Genomic DNA, 21,358 nt, shown 5'->3' with positions numbered 1-21,358 from the left:
GTAAGACGCTTTTAAGGCGCTTTTTAAAGGCGCTCTTAAGTCTATTCTAGGATAGTCTTAAAGCAGTTCTTTTAGCACAGTCTTAGGGCGCTCCTATTGCGTGCTTAGGGCGATCTTATAGGAGGCTTGTAGGACGCTCTTAGAAGGCTCTAAGGACGCTCTTATTAGAAGGCTCTTAGGGCGCTCTTAGAATGCTCTTAGGGCACTATTAGAGCACTCTTATGATGATGGCGGTGAGGCATGAGTCACGGGCGGCGCCGGGTGCTGTCGCTAGCGGCCGCGCCCTGCAGCCTGTCGTGGTTGCTGACGGTGCTGGCGACGTCGGTGCGCATGATGTGCGTCACCTCCTTCCTGGGCGGCTTCTGCTGCTCCATCCTCACCATGCTCTCGCAGGTACGGTGGAACCAGGCTAGACGAGAGCAGACTTAGAGCGCTCTTAAGACGTTCATAGGGTGCTCTCTAAGGGCGCTCTTAAGGAGCTCTGAATTCGCTCTTAGGGCGCCTTTAGATGGACCTTTAAGCATTCTTAGGTTTTTTCTTTTTGGCGCTCTTGGGGCGCTCTTGGGACGCTCTTGAGGCACTCTTGGGGCGTTCTTGGGGCGCTCTTTTAGGGCGCTCTTAAATGGTGCTCTGCAGTCTATTTTAGGACAGTCTTAGAGCACTCTTAAGACGTTCATAAGGTGCTCTCTAAGGGCGCTCTGAATTCGCTCTTAGGGCGCCCTTAGAAGAACCTTTAAGCGTTCATAGAAAGCTCTATCTAATGGCGCTATTTCTTTGGCGCTCTAGTGGCGCTGTTGGGGCGCTCTTGAGGCGCTCTCAGGACGCTCTTGGGGTACTTTTGGGTTGCTCTTCTAGGACGCTTTTAGGGCGTTCTTTAATGGCGCTCTAAGGGCGCTATTATAAGTAGGCACCTAGGGCGCTCTTAAAAGGCTCTTTTGATACTTGTAAGAGCACTCTTAGAAGACTTTTAGCGCGCTCTTAGAATGCTCTTAGGGCGCTCTTAGAGCACTCTTAGAGCACACTTAAGATCATGACGGCCGGACATGCGTCACGGACGGCGCCGGGTGCTGTCGCTAGCGGCCGCGCCCTGCAGCCTGTCGTGGTTGCTGACGGTGCTGGCGACGTCGGTGCGCATGATGTGCGTCACCTCCTTCCTGGGCGACTTCTGCTGCTCCATCCTCACCATGCTCTCGCAGGTACGGGCTGGTTGAACTAAGCTAGAAGACGACAGTCTTTAGGTGGTGGAGGACTGTCTAAAGAGCGTTCTTTGGGCGTTCTTAGGACGCACTTATGACGCTCTCAGGGCGCCCTTAGAAGGACCTTTAAGCGTTCTTAGAAGTTTCTTTTTTGGCGCTCTTGGGGCGTTCTTGGGGCGCTCTTGAAGCGCTCTTGGAGCGCTGTTGGAGTGCTCTTGGGGCGCTTTTTAGGGCGCTCTTTTAGGGCGCTCTAGAATGGTGCTCTTTTAGGGCGCTCTAGAATGGTGCTCTGTAGTCTATTTTAGAACAGTCTTAGAGCAGTGCTCTTAGCACAGTCTTAGGGCGCTCTTATTGCGTGCTTAGGGCGATCTTATAGGAGGCTTGTAGGACGCTCGTAGAAGTATCTAAGGGCGTTACTATAAAAAGGCCCCTAGAAAGCTCTTAAAAGACTCTTTTGTTACTTGTATGAGCGCTCTTAGAAGACTTTTAGAGCGCTCTTAGAATGCTCTTAGGGCGCTCTTTTTTTGGCACTCTTTGGGCGCTCTTTTGGCGCTCTTGGGGCGCTCTTAAGCCACTCTTAAGGCACTCATAGAAGACTCGAAGGGCGCTCTTATAAGACGGCACCTAGGGCGTTCTTGCGGCACTCTTAGGGCACTCTTAGAAGACTCCTAAAGTGCTCTTTTAGAGCATTCTTATGATGATGGCGGTGAGGCATGAGTCACGGACGGCGCCGCGTGCTCTCACTAGCGGCCGCGCCCTGCAGCCTGTCGTGGTTGCTGACGGTGCTGGCGACGTCGGTGCGCATGATGTGCGTCACTTCCTTCCTGGGCGGCTTCTGCTGCTCCATCCTCACCATGCTCTCGCAGGTACCGTGGAAATAGGCTAGACGAGAACAGTCTTAGAACGCTCTTAAGACGTTCATAGGGCGCTCTCTAAGGGCGCTCTTAAGGCGCTCTGAATTCATTCTTAGGGCGCCCTTAGAAGGACTTTTAAGCGTTCTTAGAAGGCTCTTTTTTGGCGCTTTTTTAGAGCGCTCTTATAGGATGCCCTTAGGACGCTCTTGAATGGTGCTCTGTAGTCTATTCTAGGACAGTCTTAGAGCAGTGCTCTTAGCACAGTCTTAGGACAGTACTCTTAGCACATTCTTAGGGCGCTCTTATTGCGTGCTTAGGGCGATCTTGTAGGAGGCTTGTAGGATTCTCTTAAAAGGCTCTAAGGGCGTTACTATAAGAAGGCTCCTAGAAAGCTCTTAAAAGGCTCTTTTGGTACTTGTAAGAGCGCTCTTAGAATGCTCTTAGGGCGCTCTTTTTTTGACACTCTTTGGGCGCTCTTTTGGCGCTCTTGGGGCGCTCTTAAGCCACTCTTAAGGCACTCATAGAAGACTCGAAGGGCGCTCTTATAAGACGGCACCTAGGGCGTTCTTACGGCACTCTTAGGGCACTCTTAGAAGACTCCTAAAGTGCTCTTTTAGAGTATTCTTATGATGATGGCGGTGAGGCATGAGTCACGGACGGCGCCGCGTGCTGTCGCTAGCGGCCGCGCCCTGCAGCCTGTCGTGGTTGCTGACGGTGCTGGCGACGTCGGTGCGCATGATGTGCGTCACCTCCTTCCTGGGCGGCTTCTGCTGCTCCATCCTCACCATGCTCTCGCAGGTACGGTGGAACTAGGCTAGACGAGAGCAGACTTAGAGCGCTCTTAAGACGTTCATAGGGTGCTCTCAGGGTGCTCTCTAAGGGCGCTCTGAATTAACTCGTATGGCGCCCTTAGAAGGACCTTCAAGCGTTCTTAGAAGGCTCTTTTTTGGCGCTCTTCGGGCGCTCTTGAGGCGGTCTTGGAGCGCTCTTTTAGGGCGCTCTTAGGGTGCACTTTAATGGCGCTCTGTAGTTTATTTTAGGACAGTCTTAGGACGCTTTTACCACATTCTTAGGGCGCTCTAAAAGCGTGCCTAGGGCGATCTAAGAAGGCTTGTAGACGCTCTTAGAAGGCTCTAAGGGCGTTACTATAGGAAGGCCCCTAGGACTCTCTTAAAAGGCTCTCTTCGTACTTGTAAGAACGCTCTTAGAAGACTCTTAGAGCACTCTTAGAATGCTCTTAGGGCGCTCTTTTGATCATGACGACGGGCCATGCGTCACGGGCGGCGCCGGGTGCTGTCGCTAGCGGCCGCGCCCTGCAGCCTGTCGTGGTTGCTGACGGTGCTGGCGACGTCGGTGCGCATGATGTGCGTCACCTCCTTCCTGGGCGGCTTCTGCTGCTCCATCCTCACCATGCTCTCGCAGGTACGGGCTGGTTGAACTAAGCTAGAAGAGGACAGTCTTAAGGTGGTGGTGGACTGTCTAAAGAACGTTCTTTGGGCGCTCTAGGGCGTTTTTTTAGGGCGCTCTTGGGACGCTCTTTTAGGGCGCTGTTATAGCGTTATTTCAGGACGCTTTTAAGTCATTTTAGGACAGTCTTAGAGCAGCCCTCTTAGCACAGTCTTATTGCGTGCTTAGGGCGTTCTTATAGGAGGCTTGTAGGACATTTTAGAAGGATCTTAGGGCGCTCTTAGAGGGCACCTAGAGCGCTCTTAAAAGGCTCTTTTGGTACTTGTAAGAGCGCTCTTAGAAGACTCTTAGGGTGCTCTTATAATGATTGCAGCTTTAGGTGGTGGTGGACTGTCTAAAGAGCGTTCTTTGGAAAGCTCTTTTAGGGTGCTCTTGGAGCGCTCTTTTAGGGCGCTGTTATAGCGTTATTTTAGGGCGCTCTTAATTAATTTTAGGACAGTCTTAGAGAAGCCCTCTTAGCACATTCTTATTGCGTGCTTAGGGCGATCTTATAGGAGACTTGTAGGACACTTTTTAAAGGATCTTAGAGCGCTCTTAGAAGACTCCTAGGGCGCCTCTAAAATGCTCTTTTGGAACTCGTAAGAGCGCTCTTAAAAGACTCTTAGGGTGCTCTTATGATGATGGCGGTGAGGCATGAGTCACGGGCGGCGCCGGGTGCTGTCGCTAGCGGCCGCGCCCTGCAGCCTGTCGTGGTTGCTGACGGTGCTGGCGACGTCAGTGCGCATGATGTGCGTCACCTCCTTCCTGGGCGGCTTCTGCTGCTCCATCCTCACCATGCTGTCGCAGGTACGTGCATACTACGGGCGGTGGAACTAGGCTAGAGAAGGGCAGCTCAGGCATTGTAGGGGGCTCTTAAGGCGCTCTTTCTTAGAGCATAATCAGGGTGCTCTTAGAATAATCTTAGGTGGCTCTTATTGCGCTCTTAGGACACTCTTAGAAGTGTCTAAGGGCGCTCTTATAAGAAAGTTCCTAGGGCGCTCTTAGAAGACTGTTATAGCGCTCTTAGAAGACTGTTAGGCCGCTCTAAGAAGGGCGCTCTGAGGGCGTTTTTTTTTGCACTCTTTGGGCGCTCTTTTGGCGCTCTTGGGGCGCTCTTAAGCCTCTCTTAAGGCTCTCATAAAAGACTCGAAGGGCGCTCTTATAAGACGGCACCTAGGGCGCTCTTACGGCACTCTTAAAGTGCTCTTTTAGAGCACTCTTATGATGATGACCGCGGGTCATGTGACACGGGCGGTGCCGCGTGCTGTCGCTAGCGGCCGCGCCCTGCAGTCTGTCGTGGTTGCTGACGGTGCTGGCGACGTCGGTGCGCATGATGTGCGTCACCTCCTTCCTGGGCGGCTTCTGCTGCTCCATCCTCACCATGCTGTCGCAGGTACGGTGGAACTAGGCTAGACGAGAGCAGACTTAGAGCGCTCTTAAGACGTTCATAGGGTACTCTTACGGTGCTCTCTAAGGGCGCACTTAAGGCGTTCTGAATTCGCTCTTATGGTGCCCTTAGAAGGACCTTTAAGCGTTCTTAGAAGGCGTTGGCTGAAGGCTGGTGAAACTAATCGAGAAGAGATCAATCTTGGAACGGTCTTGGGGTGGTATTAGATCTCTTAGGGCACTCTTAAAGCACTATTAGAAGATTCTGCTGCTCCATCCTCACCATGTTCGGGCTGAAGTAGCAAGTCCAAAAAGATTAACGTAATCGAAAGTGTAATATAAGTATCCCTTCGACTTGCTGGACCGACGATCTGTGGAAGGAAGCGCCGGGGGGATACATGCATCAGAAGTCCGTAGGTGTGAAAATCGTTGGAAATGCTTTTAAATTGAATAACAACAGAACAAAATTGCGACTAATTATCAAGGTGGTTGTAATGAAATGACCTGATGCTTGCTTGCTAATGACATGTGTCAGATATGAAGAATCTGTCTGGTAATAAAAAAAGTGTGCGTCGGCCGGGAATCGAACCCGGATCAACTGCTTGGAAGGCAACTATGCTGACCATTACACCACCAACGCACTTATCAGAAAACTTTAAATGTTCTATCAAAGTTTACATTACATTACACCACTAACGCACCTATTCAGGAAATTAAAAAGAACCTACCAAAGTTACAATTAAGAACTAAATATTTGCACAGGTGTCAGCCGATTTAATGAAACTTGAAAGTATATATTGCTTATATACACCAGAATTAAATCTAAACACTATTATTAATCCACGCAGGCAAAGTCACAGGCAAAAGCTAGTAATTCCCAAGATTAGGCCAATAATGATCATTGATTTTACAATCTTAGCTCACTTTATCTACAAAGGACCATCGGTGCGAGAATGGACCTTATGTTAACGAGATAAGGTGCTTATTACACAGGATGTTCACTTTCATGTCTGCCAAAGAAACTAATTTTCGGGCCGCCCGCATATTTTAGACGCAATTATTCGGGTGGATATGGATTTGTGAAAATTTCAGGACATTCCAAAAAAATCCACAAAACTACATTTTTGTCTGATTTTTTATCTATCTATCTTTTATTATTGGCTAAAAACGTAACCTGATAAAATACCACCCGGTTTGACTGGAAGAGATCGCTTCCTAGCTATAAACCCGCCTAAATTCTTCCTTTAAAGGAAGTTTTACAACTGAAACGTTTGGACGAATCGCAGGAGGCTGACATGGATCATTCCATGTTAAAATACCCTCAGAAATTAGCACGGAATAATATTTCCTTTTCTGGAGAACCAGGTTGATTCAAACCTTTATCATCGTCGTCTTCATCATAATCTCAGCCATAGGACGTCCACTGCTGAATATAGGCCTCCCCCAAAACTTTCCATGTTGCCCGGTTGGTAGCGGCCTGTGTCCAGCGCCTTCCTGCTACCTTTATGATGTCGTCGATCCACCTTGTGATTCAAACCTTAATTTATTATAACTGGAAACAAATACACAATATGACTTTACACTGTGTCGTATCACCTGGGAATAGACCAATAATATCTTCATCATGACAAAAAACAATAGCTTCAACATCTGGTAAAAAAATAACTCTAAAACTCCGACCATTTGTGCAAATATTAACTACATCGAATTATATCTCGAAAACTTCGACCATTTGTGCAAATAATAATATTAACTTCATCGAATTAAAATCGTAACTCTGATAGAATATTTTTAGTTGCCTGATCAAGTGCGTTGGTGGTGTAATGGTCAGCATAGTTGCCTTCCAAGCAGTTGATCCGGGTTCGATTCCCGGCCGACGCACATTTTTTTTACATTATAGATATTTTAAGGTAGTATTCAATTATACGTACGAAGCAAGCGCAGCGTAAGACATCCACCCACAAGGTAGACAGACGCCCTTGTAAAAATAGCAGGAAGGCGCTGGATGCAGGCTGCTCCCAAACGGCCTATCTGGAAAGCATTGTGTGAGGCCTATGTTCAGCAGTGGATGTCCTGTGGCCGAAATGGTGATGATGATAAGTCAACTGTATACTATTATTGTATTTACATCATAATATCTTCTGAGGGCATAGTGTGAGTTAACGTCAAACGTCCACACTAGTGACCGCGTTAAAAAAATATAATATGAAAGTAGGCTCTTGAAAGTTTCCGCTAGGGGCGCTGTACAATCCGTCATACATTTAATTTAATTTTTTTACGCGCTCACTAGTGACGTTTGATGTAAACTCACACTACGCCCCCTGTTCTTGTAATATTTATAATGCTTATCCCTATCAATTAAATAGGGTTAATAGTAGTTTCGCACGTTTGTTAGCACGAATGTGCGTAACGTCCTCTTTCAATAAAAAAATTTTTTAGTAGTCGTTTCGCACGTGATTTTAATACTTTTAATAAATCCGGGCGAAACGCCTACTAAAAAAATATTTTTATTGAAAGGGGACGTTACGCACATTCGTGCGAAAGAATTTCGTGCGAAACTACTACTAACCCATTAAATATTGTCAGGACTTATCCTGATAAACTCACAAGATCTGGACACCCTACACATAATTGATAAAGTCCAAACTTCGCTGAAGTTTGAAGCTTTCGCCTGAAACGGCGACCGGCTCGCATACTGCAGCCTTATAAAGCCGGGGTTTGATTGATAGCGGCGATACGTTATTAACATCCACGCTGAGTATTTTTGTACGTTATCGGGCATTTTTTCACTTCGTTCATCATAAAAGAGTGTTTAGTTAATAATATTACTTACATATATTTTTTTTTTTTTCAAAATGAAAGTTTTATGGAAGGAAAATGTTCTTAGGTGTTAAAGTATCAGGTTTTTTAAATATTAAACATCGTGGCGTGTTGCAAGCATATTTCTATATGTATAAGTACCTGGGTGGGTACTCTCATCTCATCTGCACCTACTGACGAGCACATTATACTGAATTATGCATTTTTTGTTACCTTATTCCAAGATTAACCCTTGGAACAATTTTCTGCTAGGTATACCCGTTTTGGGAAGAAGAAGAATTCAATGTTATTAGGAAGAAATACAAACTAATTTTAAACCTAACAATGAAAGTAAATTATTTAAGTGTCGCTACCAACAAAAACGCGACTCGTCCTGAAAATATCCATGGAAGAAGTTTGGGCTAAAGCTAACATTATTATTTATTAGTTTCAGCGATGAAAGTGAAATGAACTCCACTTTGTTTACTGAAGAATTTCAAATTTATTTTGTACTAGCGGCCGCCCTTGATATGAATTTTACAAAATCCCGTTTTAGTGAGCACCTACGTTCTAAAAAGGAACCCCCATGCAAAATTTGAGACTCCTAGCGCTTGTAGTTTCTGAGATGCGTTGCCGTGTTGAAATCTTTAATTGGTTACGTTGTGGAATGTGATAGTATTACCACAGAATAATAATAAGTACTACGTACAGAAGTTTTACTTCGCGAAGGTATTTAAAAAAAATATGCTCAATTTAATTAACAATATGGTGTAATTTAGCCTGTCTCAAGAGTCAAGCACCATTTTGTTGACAAACGTCAGTGATCGGCACTGCGCCGAAGCTATAGGGCTGACTTCGGTAAAATGATGTGACGTGAGGTGCCAAACTGCGGAAAATGGCGGAGGATATTAACTACTTATTTACCTCCCAGTGTCTTGAGGCAACTTAAAAAAGTACATTCTGTGTTTTTATTATTATTTAGGCAGTTAAATACTGCACAGTATTTAGTACACCATTTTCTTTATTTTCTTCCATCATACACAAGAATACGCGTGTGTGAGTCAATGTTCGCTCGTGTGTGAGGCCTTGTCGAATAGTATCCTGTAGGTGGGCCATCGTGCGTGTTTTGTTTTCGATGTAAACTCGCGGAGATGAACAGGCCTGGTATTACTCTTAAATCCCTAGCTATTTTACGTGGAAGAATAATAAAATCCTTTGCATTTTCCAGGTATACATCAGCGAAGTGTCAGTCCCTGACATCCGTGGCTGCCTCAGCGCTGTCCTCAAGATCGTCGGCCATCTTGGAGTGCTCTTCAGCTTCACCATTGGCGCCTACCTCGACTGGCAACAGCTAGCTCTCTGCATCTCCGCCGCCCCTCTCCTTCTCTTCTGCACAGTTCTCTACATCCCAGAGACACCCAGCTACCTCGTCCTCATAGGAAAAGACGAGGAAGCCTACAAAAGCCTCCTATGGTTACGCGGTCCCAATTCTGACGTTGCTCAAGAGTTAGCCACGATTCGAACCAATGTGTTAGCCAGTAAGAACTTCAGTCAACGCCAGAGTCAGATGTCTGGCAGTCAACTCATCAACTCTCTAGATGTTAGGACCATGAATAGACTGCTAGGGCCTATACTAGTCACATGTGGTCTCATGATGTTCCAAAGGTTCTCTGGAGCTCATGCGTTCTCTTTCTATGCTGTGCCCATTTTCAGGAAGACGTTTGGAGGAATGAATCCTCATGGGGCAGCTATAGCTGTTTCATTCGTTCAACTTCTGGCTTCATGTCTTTCAGGACTGCTCATAGACACAGTGGGAAGACTTCCCTTACTGATATTGAGTTCAGTGTTAATGTCAATGGCTCTAGCAGGTTTTGGGAGTTACGCGTATTACGAAGAGGTACACCGTAATCAGAGAATTCAGAATGTGATGTTCCATCAGACTCTAGGGCAAAACGATTGGATTCCGCTGCTTTGTGTGCTGGTGTTTACGATTGCGTTTTCTTTGGGAATGAGCCCAATTTCCTGGCTGCTCATTGGAGAGTTGTTCCCTTTGGAATACAGGGCGTTTGGAAGCGCAATGGCTACAGCTTTTAGCTACCTCTGCGCGTTTGTGGGAGTCAAGACCTTTGTGGACTTTCAACAGGCTTTAGGACTGCACGGGGCGTTTTGGCTGTACGCCTCTATAAGTGTGGGCGGTTTGTGTTTCGTGGTGTGCTGTGTGCCAGAGACTAAAGGGAAAGATCTAGATGAAATGGACCCGAACTATGTGCAGAGTCTCTCGCCGAAGAGGTAAACTGTTTAGGTCCGGTCTGAATTTGCTTGGAAACGTTTTGGTAGATAGTAGCTGGTATTAAATAGAAAGACTTAGAGAAGGTAAGGGACGCGAGGAATGTATTATTTGGAAAAGCGTTGCTGTTGTACTGCGCTGCAATGCGTTGGCCACAACAAATAGGAGTAGATAGAACCATGATCGGAGTGAGGGAAACGTTTCCAAAAAAATTCGACTAATAATATACCCAAATTTAGGAACAAAATATATCGAATCCACCGCAAAGTTTGGGCTGTGCTTTTTAAATTTTTTAATAAAACAAAAATGAGCCACATCATTTATGGTGGTTTCCCTAATCTGTAGGTTTTAGTGGAGGAATTAAATAATATTTAGCATATCGGAAATCCATATCTCTATTATTGTGTTACGTCGTCAGAGGAATATGAACCTTATGTTTTAAGGCTGACAATATTTTCTCTGAGATGAAGTTATTAGTCCTTCTAATGGCATTTAAATAACCAGTCACATTAACGGTACCATTACTGTCCCTTAACGATACAGCAATCACAAATAGCTCTAGCGATTTTCAATGTAGATACATTATAATTTCTTCTACTTTACTACAAACTTGCCACCTACCATTTTAGTGATTTCTGGTGCTATCCAGAAAAAAAATCTGCTGCAAAAAAAGTTAACTAAAGAATCAGCGATCAACTGAATCAGTGCCTCAGGTATGAGAGCAGGGCACAGGATGATGTTTTTGTGACTGTTAAACGTCAGCGAGACTCCAGATCTCCTTCATATTTTGTAAGCTGTGTCACGTCATAAATTCGATAGATAGGCCCTCATAATTGATATTTATTGTCCGTGGTGCACAATCTCTTCTTTAAGGTTTTAACCTTTGTTTGTCACCTGTCATCCGCTTTGCAATGGAGGGAAGTCGAACCTTAATTTCGAACTCCTCCAATGTTCTTCTGATTAATTTCGTTGCGGGTCCAATGACAGTTTAATTTTCCCCCGGGACAAACTTGACCTTCATTGGTTAGGTTTTTATGGCGGTCAAGCCGTAGATCCTGGCTAAACAGGAGTTGCAGTGGTGGGAACGAGAGGTGGGAATAGTCCCGTCATAATAATACCTCAGGCATTGACTCAGTTAAGCGCTATGCCTTTATAATATCCTATTTATAATACTATTTTAAGTACTAATAATACTAATAATAGTTTCATCCACGAAGACGCGCCTCACCATTCTTCCGCTAATGTTTGAGTGTTATCGGTGTGTACCGCTAAATGTAATAAATGTGTGCTAAATGATCCATGAGCGCACACGCACACTACAATAATGACGCTCGGATTGCTCGGATCAAACTCCCCGCATCCCTCACTTCCCTCGACCAAAATTTAGTGGGGCGCGTCTTCGTGGATGAAACGATATACAGGGTGTTTGGCGCATCGTGTGCCAAAATGATTTGGCGGATAGAATGGGTCATTTCCTATATTTTGAGCCCCCATAACACGTTCCATGTCAGGCGGCTACTTTTATATTAAGTTTTTTAGTAATTTCACCAAAATACCCAAATCGCATCATTTAATTTCGATTTTAAAAAAAACTACTAAGCGTAGCCTCAAAGTAAATATTTTGTTTTGACGTGCATTGATATAGGGTTGCATCAAATCTAAATTTACTGGCAAATATCATCTAGTTTTTTTTAAATTCAGCTTGGAACTTTTCCGAAAAGTTAAAAATGGACTGAACATTTAAGTTTACATGGCTATAAATATTTTTTTTAAAGAGATAGCGATCTTCGGATTTTATCAAAACTTCTCTAGTCTATCCCCATTCAAACGGTATACTAATCTTGTTTAAATAATAACAACAACTTCACAAATTCCCTAAATTAGTGCATTGACTCTATTCGGACTGATTTGCGAAATTTGTGTTTATAGCCCCTTTTTGTGTGAATAACACGTTAAATACCTACAGGTAAAAAATATTTATCTTATGCAATGTAAAAAACCTTTTCTCTATCGTTTTTCAATGTGGATTTCTTGAAATTAAAGACGAAAATAATTATTTTGATCGTTTATTAATTATTACAAATTTTGTTCAAAATGTCCGCCTCGGCAACGTATACACTCACGACATCTTCGACTGTTGTCGTATGCAGCCTCATTTCTCTTTTTATTACTATAAAGGCGTTTTCTATTCGTTGTTGTAGTTCTTCTAATGTTTGAACTTCCGTTACGTACACCAGTTCATTACCTCGTCCCCAGACGTAAAAATCTAACGGAGTTAGGTCTGGGGAACGTGCAGGCCACTGTATAGGGCCAGTCTAAATTAGAAGAAGATGTCGTTACTTAGTGTATACGTTGCCGAGGCGGACATTTTGAACAAAATTTGTAATAATTAATAAACGATCAAAATAATTATTTTCGTCTTTAATTTCAAGAAATCCACATTGAAAAACGATAGAGAAAAGGTTTTTTACATTGCATAAGATAAATATTTTTTACCTGTAGGTATTTAACGTGTTATTCACACAAAAAGGGGCTATAAACACAAATTTCGCAAATCAGTCCGAATAGAGTCAATGCACTAATTTAGGGAATTTGTGAAGTTGTTGTTATTATTTAAACAAGATTAGTATACCGTTTGAATGGGGATAGACTAGAGAAGTTTTGATAAAATCCGAAGATCGCTATCTCTTTTAAAAAAAAATTTATAGCCATGTAAACTTAAATGTTCAGTCCATTTTTAACTTTTCGGAAAAGTTCAAAGCTGAATTAAAAAAAAACTAGATGATATTTTCCAGTAAATTTAGATTTGATGCAACCCTATATCAATGCACGTCAAAACCAAATATTTACTTTGAGGCTACGCTTAGTAGTTTTTTTTTTAATCGAAATTAAATGATGCGATTTGGGTATTTTGGTGAAATTATTAAAAAACTTAATATAAAAGTAGCCACCTGACATGGAACGTGTTATGGGGGCTGAAAATATAGGAAATGACCCATTCTATCCGCCAAATCATTTTGGCACACGATGCGCCAAACACCCTGTATAGTCTCATCTATCTTTCTAGTGACAAAATTCGTTACTTGTGTGGTTAACTACTAATGTGTGGTTATTTAAATGCCCCTTATCTATTGTTAACCCATTATCAACATTGCAGTGGTCCATTCTTTACCTCTTTGAATTTAAACCTTAGAAATTCTTAATATTAGTAAAAAAATATATTTCACTGTTCGATTCTAATCTACTGGTTAATATTAACGAGCTTTCTTAACCTATTATGACAATAATATTAAGACAATAATATTATATAACCTACACTAAATATACTGTAATAATTTGTATTGATTTAGAATTAGTTGTTGGATTTACTAGAGTTTTGTGGTGAGTGTGTGGTAGTTGTTTTAGATTGGCAAATTACGCAGATTCCTTTATTATAGTCCGGTCCCTGAGCACGTAGAATTTTGTCCAATGACCCCAAGCTACCCATCCTTATCGCTCGCGCGTAATTATATTCGCGATCGCGACAGCAATATAATTACACGTAATTACGCGCAAGCAATAAGGATGGGTAGCTTGGGGTCATTGGACAAAATTCTACGTGCTCCGCGACCAGACTTTAGATAATATTATAAGCTTTGTATTATTATGACGCAGGAAAATGTTTAAGAAATCAACTTTGTTTTTGACATCGTTTTGGATGAAATGCCACGTCCAATCAGTACCTACCTATATCTGACCCAACTCTTGGGCCAATACACTAACCGATGTGTATTGTTTTAGTAAGATTTTAGGACAAACCTTGGACAGAAAATAAAAGTGACTTGTCTATCATAGAACCCAACGCGAAAAAAAGAAAAATAACTAAAGCCCGGTCTCCGAGCACGTAGAATTTTGTCCAATGACCCCAAGCTACCCATCTTTATCGCTCGCGCGTAATTAAGTTGCTGTCGCGTTCGCACACTCACTGCGGGCGCCCGTCGCACAGTCGCGACAGCAATATAATTACGCGCGAGCGAAAAGGATGGGTATCTTGGGATCATTGGACAAAATTCTACGTGCTCCGCGACCAGACTTTAGATAATATTATAAGCTTTGTATTATTATGACGCAGGAAAATGTTTAAGAAATCAACTTTGTTTTTGACATCGTTTTGGATGAAATGCCACGTCCAATCAGTACCTGCCTATATTTGGCCCAACTCTTGGGCCAATACACTAACCGATGTGTATTGTTTTAGTAAGATTTTAGGACAAACCTTGGACAGAAAATAAAAGTGACTTGATCATCGAACCCAACGCGAAAAAAAGAAAGATAACTAAAGCCCGGTCTCCGAGCACGTAGAATTTTGTCCAATGACCCCAAGCTACCCATCTTTATCGCTCGCGCGTAATTAAGTTGCTGTCGCGTTCGCACACTCACTGCGGGCGCAATATAATTACGCGCGAGCGATAAGGATGGGTTATCTTGGGATCATTGGACAAAATTCTACGTGCTCGGCGACCAGACTATAGTTGAGGTTCGGATGCTAAAATATTTAAACCAATCTTTGGGGTCCACCTAATATAGTTGGGCTTTCTGATTCTTTCGACGTAGTTTACTACAACCCTGTCGAGTTAGCTGCGCACCTGGCAGCCGTGACGTCACATCGATGCTCCGGTACGGACGGGGCGAACGCGGGGTGGTGTGCGGGTATCGGGACTATTCCCACCTCTCGTTCCCACCACTGCAACTCCTGTGTAGCCAGGATCTACAGCTTGACCGCCACAAAAACCCAACCAATGAAGGTCAAGTTTGTCCCGGGGGAAAGTTAAACTGTCATTGGACCCGCAACGAAATTAATCAGAAGAACATAGGAGGAGTTCGAAATGGTGTGCGGGTAGTGGGAGGGAGAGTCACATTCCAGCGAGGTGCGCAGTTACTACGTACCGGAAAACGCAGCGTGGGTCGTCCACCCACAAGGTGGACCGATGACATCATAAAAGTAGCAGGAAAGCGCTGGACGCAGGCCGCTACCAACCGGGCAACATGGAAAGCATTGGGGGAGGCCTATGTTCAGCAGTGGACGTCCTATGGCTGAGATGATGATGATGATGCGCAGTTACTTGATCAGGGTCAAGCCAATGCGAGGACCCCGAGAGGAGCGAGGACGTGGCTTAAAATAAAGCAAGTTTTGAGATTTGAACAACTTTGACAAAANTACGTGCTCGGCGACCAGACTATAGTAATTGAGGTTCGGATGCTAAAATATTTAAGCCAATCTTTGGAGCACACCTAATATAGTTAGGTTTTCTGATTCTTTTGACGTAGTTTACTAAAACGCGGCCGAGTTAACTGTGCACCTGGCAGTCGTGACGTCACATCGATGCTCCGGTACAGACAGGGCGAACGCGGGGTGGTGTGCGGGTAGTGGGAGGGAGAGTCGCATTCCAGCGAGGTGCGCAGTTACTACGTACCGGAAAACGCAGTGTGGGTCATCCACCCACAAGATGGACCGACGACATCATAAAGGTAGCAGGAAAGCGCTGCACGCAGGCCGCTACCAACCGGGCAACATGGAAAGCATTGGGGGAGGCCTATGTTCAGCAGTGGACGTCCTATGGCTGAGATGATGATGATGATGATGGTGCGCAGTTACTTGATCAGGGTCAAACCAATGCGAGGACGTGGCTTTTAATAAAGCAAGTTTTGAGATTTGAACAACTTTGACGTACGTTTTAGATCAGTTTGACAGCTGTCAACGATAACAAATTTTGTCTCTCAAACTATTTTATTGAGAACAACTAAAACTAATTTTACTTTTAGGAAAACTAAATCAGGTTTATAATACACGCCCCGAAGTAGTTTAGCACATACAGTCAAATAAATATTACATTTGGCTAAAATACTTATCAGTCTATACTTTGACCCTTTTAGGTCAAAAAAGTCCAATGCTTTATGAACATTGAACATTGACAGTTATTTTTACATTTCCATATTAAAATGTCATTATATGATAGAACTAGTGCTTAACTCATCAGTGCCTGAGGTAGGGGCACGAGGGGGGGTCTTCAGTGCGAACCGAGACTTCAGTGGTTCAGCTAACAGCAGTCGCTGCCAAAGCCACGATGACCCAAACTTCATAATTCACCAACATTCAGTCTTAGATTGGGAGCATACGCTGACAAACTTTCAGCTTTTATAAAATAACGTAGGTCTGGCGTTCACTAGCTCTTAGTCTATGCTCTGACATAATGCTAAGTCAAGGTCACCCCTCACCGCTTTCATACTTCAGGCACTGATTGAGTTAAGTACTAGGCCTATAATAAAATTCACTAAAGCCTGGTCCGTGAGCACGTAGAATCCCGTCCAATGACCCCAAGCTACCCATCCTTATCGCTCGCGCGTAATTATATTGCTGTCGCGACTGTGCGACTGGCACCCGCAGTGAGTGTGCGAGCGCGATAGCAACATAATTACGCGCGAGCGATAAGTATGAGTAGCTTGGGGTCATTGGACAAAATTCTTCGTGCTCACGGACCAGACTATAGTTGAGTTAAGAATATTTCTTTCATAAAATCGCTCACTGATTGTATATTTGGGAACAGATCTTTCATAGCGTCTAATATTACTTATGAATTAAATAAGAATGTACCTATGTTAACTGTAATATGTCTATTCAATTTGTTTATATGAAAATAAAAACAAAAACTTAAATTACTGATTAAGCTTCATAATATTAAATATACAGGATGTTTCTTGTAAGGTGAAAAGTTGAAAAAATCACAAAATTAACGATAACTTCTAAACTACGAAAACTCGTAGAACATACATGGGGGTGAAATTCGATAGGTCTAGTCCTCACCTATCACCTGCCTTCGGCTTGACACCTTACAAGAAACACCCTGTATGTAGAGATACGAATGTAAAAGAACTTTTTAAGTTACTTTTTATTAAAAAAACTGGCTAAGGCTTGCGTTGCGTACGACTATTTTAAAAACTCTATGCTTAAAGAAGAATATACTATTTGTTTGAGTTTCATCATAGACCAATTTACAGGGTTAAAATTTAATCTTGAGTCTACCTTCAAACTTTACTAACGCCCGTATTCACAAACATTACTATGAGGCCTCACAGTGCGCGTGGACGCACAGGGCACACATGAACAATCACAGAGCTCTATTCAGCGCTGTGCGTTCGATTTGCTTCTTCACTTATGCAAGCATCGTTTGTGAATTTAGGGGTTAACTGTGTTTCATGTAGCCGAAATGAAGCAATTGGATTGTTTGATTTCACTATTAATTTAGATTAGACTATTGCCTTTTAAATAGCTTATCCTGCCATTGAAATGTCTTATTAAAGAAAAAACTCAAATTATAAGGACTGAAGTTTTACAGTCCTCTTTTTTAATTCAAGTTTATGACTATTGTTTCTTACAATATAAATTAAAAATTATCGTACAACAAATATAAATAATCTAACTAAATGTTAACTGTTAAAAATGTGTTGCAAGAATGTTATAATTATAATAATATAAATAAAAACAAATATACAGTAGCGTAGAAGGCCTAAACCCCGCAAAATATAACTCATTTAAAAACTATTTATTTGCGAATAGATCTTGCTCAATAGTAAAAATAAAATTGGGAAAAAATAATAATAAAATGAATTATTGAACTAAATTAATAGAACAAAATAATAGGTTGTGAATTTATACATTTTCTAGATTTTTATAATAATGACGTTTAATATTTATTAAAATTATAAAAAATATATAGCGTCGTCGCTTCTTATTGTTGTAAGTTCCCTTTCTTATCAGCTTGCTTGCGTATAAATAATATGTTATATGGTAATATAGTTATAGTTATAATAAATTATATGAAGACCCAATAATTTATTGTATTTGTTATAGTGTCCTAAAATTTCAACAACTGACAATAAAGGCAAAAATATATAAATTGTTATGATTCTGATTTATTGATCTGTTAAAATTCTGAAATATTTTATAAAGTAACAATTTTATTATAAGTGTGGTCTCTAGAATAAACTATGAAAAGGCTTGTTTTTCTGAAGCAGCTGTAATATAAATTAATTTCACATAAAGCGAATAAATATACAAAACGTGTTTTTATATAAAATATTATTTTTTAGCAACTTAAGTTCCAAAACTACTAACAAACACCGATAAGAATTCCCAAATTAATTTTAAACTTATTACTTTCGAATAAGTATAATTAAGAAAATCATATTAATTACTACATAATATTATTTTTTCAATATTGTTATGTAAGAATTGGGTTTCAGACTTTATGAACATTTATTGTGTTAATTATAAAATAGTTTATAAATAGAGAAGTGTCCTTTCCGTGAACTTTTTCTAATCAGAACCACTCCTGGAATATTCCCAGTCAATGGAAATTATATTGGATTTTTTTCCGGGAAAAATGGGAAAGTTTTTGGAAAAGACCCATCTCTAAACCCTAGTCATAAGGCTTAGCCTTTTAGCTTATGTGATGTGGTAGTGAAGTGTGCCTGTCCTAGATCTAATTCAATTCTTAGACTTAAAATAATTTCGGTCTAAATAAAGACTCTTGCAGACTTGACTTATTTTTCGCGTAAAGTCTATTTTGAGGAAAAGGCAATGTTTCACAAATAAAATAACTGACTGGCGTAATAAATAACGCTGTAATTATACTATGAATATCATCAATTACATTTGCCCCCAAAAGGTTATAAAATAATGTTATGATTGCTTTTTAACAAGGTGTGACCATTGTGCTCTATCTACAATGGGGTTAGTGACGATTTGCCACAAAATCGATACGTCACGAAATAAAACATGTGTAAATTCGTCTCTATTGCTTCTATTATAAGGAATTTTGTAAAGTACGACGAATCAACTTTGTGGCAAATCAACAGAAACTCCTACAGTGAACGTTATTTTTACAAACTAAATGCTTATTACAAATAAATAATAATACTTAATTAATTTTGCATTGCCAAATAGGTAACGTGTGGTTGCACCATCAAATGACAATAATATAACATCAAACTAATAATATTTTTTACCATTCGGCAAAATGGTTCGACCATCTTATAATATTCAGTATTAAGTTCCATTATCACAATTATTGTAGAAATTAAGATAGAATGGCTTTAATTAGCTTAGTGTTTCCTTGAAAGACTATAGATTGTACAAAGTAATGTAATTTTACTTAAATCTAAGGCCAACCAATAACACTAGCGTGAAACTGCGGCAATGGAGAAGTTTCAAATTTTTTTATTTTATTAATAAAACTTGAAAATATTAGTTAAACCAACAAAAGTTACAAATGTTTTCAACATCACGAAACTTCTCCATTATTTCATAGTTAACACAAATAAAATTGACATTAAGCTTACAAAACGAAACTCTACCACAGATTTTTACAAAATTGACAAGTTACTCGAATTTTAAGGCTAAATAGAAATGTTTTATAAAGAATTTGAGTCTAAAATTATATTATCAGTAACCTATTGGTGTCAAATTCAACTTCACAATTAAGTAAGCCGCATATTATGTAGGTTACGGCAAACATAATTTATTGTTAATACAAAGATTTCAATATCTATACTAATATTATAAATGCGAAAGTAACTCTGTCTGTCTGTCGGTCTGTCTCGCTTTCACGCCCAAACCACTGAACCGATTTTGATGAAATTTGGCATAGAGATAGATTGAGTCCCGGTTCTTGAAACAGGGACGCGCGCGATAAAGTGTTTCTGTGAAAGACAAAATTCCACGCGGGCGAGAAGCCGCGGGCGAAAAGCTAGTAAGTATTATTATAATAGTGCGTAACCGTAGCCTGTTCTCAATCACTGAGTAATTTCGGTTGTCTATAGTTAAGTAACTAAGTAGGTACTTACTTGACGCGCGTTTTCACGCTAAGTCTGCGGTTGGCCTTAACTTATAGCTATAAAATACTTCTCAGTAAAATTCTAACGTTTGCAACGAAATCTCTATTTTTCATTTAGATCTCGAGACGTGTGAAATCAAAATTATGACAATAAAATGACAATAATTCAAAACTTATTTTATACTTCTCTCTATAGTGATTAGGAGATCTATCTATATTATAGTTATTATCATCTATTTACTTCTAGATGATTTATGTAAATGCTGGAAAATGCCTACAGTAAATTAGATTGATTTGTTAATAGTAGTTTTATTTCGATGCCCATAATTTTCTATAATTAAAATGAAACGAAGTACACTCAAAAAAACAATAAAATATAAGTGAAAGGGTAATTTTTGGGAAAAACTACTTGTTTTGTATTAGCGTCAATCAACGCCATCTGTTTAAACAACGCTTAACTAAAGTGAAAGTTCTTGATCTCGCTTTTATAAGCAACCAAAGCGACGATTCTCGACCGTTGATATTCACGGATACGTCTGCTAGATGTCGCTAGTGGCTATAACCAACAAGTGCAAGTTTCAGCTTTCTACTCTTACAGATGTCGCTAGTCAAAAAAAAAACAGTATCAAGTTCAAGAAAAAACATTAGATAAACAAATAACACCTATTGTAGGTATACCACACTAAATAAGAAAAGAAAGAAATATACTACAAAGACGGCACAATTTAGGCAGTCTAATTGCTGCGATGCGATCTCTACTAGACAATGTAGAGCACAGTAACAGTTGTTTGAAATATTTAAAAAAAGCTGGTGAACAATTTTAAAGGGTATAAAATTTAAAAAAAAATACAATGAATGTTATTGCTTTCCCTGAGTTATAATATTTTTTTATAACTTTAGTAAGTTCTTGGCTACATAGATTCAAAACAGGTAACTCAATGTCAACGTTTTCACCCTTACAGAGATGGAATTGTGTAAAGCAATCGTAATCATTTGACAGTTCGTCAGTTCATAACGTACGATAACAAAGCGTTTGACAGAATAATCGTACGTTATGAACTGTCAAATGATAACGATTGCTTTACACAATTCCATCTCTGATTTACAGATTCAATGAAAGTCTTCTTAGCCAAACAATTATTTAAAAAAACATACTTATCCACCATAAATCAACAAATCATTTCACCATCACGGCCTCCCCTCATTTGTCTGCAGCATCCGATAGCACTTTACTTCCCCTCTAAACACCATGGTCAACCCCATGGGAAGTGGGAACTTGCTGATAACAATACCCCTGGTGGCAATATTGTTCATTATTGTCGTAAAAAAATATTAATAAAAAGGTTAGCGAATGGAGACCACATCTCGTCTAAATATTAGTTAGTATTGTTGAACCCTACACTGATTGCACGATGGTAAAATATTTAGGTATTAAGAAACTTTGAAATTCACATAAAACTAACATTAACTTTCATCTCTTAATGAAATTCGTACAAGCTTTTTTTGTGATTATAAATT

At 40.8% G+C, this 21,358-nt stretch overlaps 1 protein-coding gene and 2 non-coding genes across 3 annotated transcripts in view; 2 read left to right on the top strand and 1 right to left on the bottom strand.

Moving 5' to 3' along the window:
- Positions 1-10,299, top strand: part of LOC114356272 (facilitated trehalose transporter Tret1) — a 45,565-nt gene extending 35,266 nt beyond the window's left edge. The window contains exon 4 of the mRNA XM_028309363.1: positions 8,910-10,299. Coding sequence (XP_028165164.1) covers positions 8,910-9,974 — 1,065 coding nt within the window. The 3' untranslated portion in view covers positions 9,975-10,299. The remainder of the gene's footprint in view (positions 1-8,909) is intronic.
- TRNAG-UCC (transfer RNA glycine (anticodon UCC)) lies at positions 5,451-5,522 on the bottom strand. The gene has a single exon. It is a non-coding gene; the product is annotated as a tRNA-Gly (tRNA).
- Positions 6,692-6,763, top strand: TRNAG-UCC (transfer RNA glycine (anticodon UCC)). Its single transcript has one exon. It is a non-coding gene; the product is annotated as a tRNA-Gly (tRNA).
- Positions 10,300-21,358: the final 11,059 nt, after the last annotated feature.

This window comes from Ostrinia furnacalis, unplaced genomic scaffold (genome assembly GCF_004193835.3).
Source record: "Ostrinia furnacalis isolate ACB-3 unplaced genomic scaffold, ASM419383v2 OfSCF2704, whole genome shotgun sequence".
NCBI lineage: Eukaryota > Metazoa > Arthropoda > Insecta > Lepidoptera > Crambidae > Ostrinia > Ostrinia furnacalis.
The sequence above is the reverse complement of the archived record's forward strand: the minus strand, read 5'-3'. Positions and strand labels throughout refer to the sequence as shown.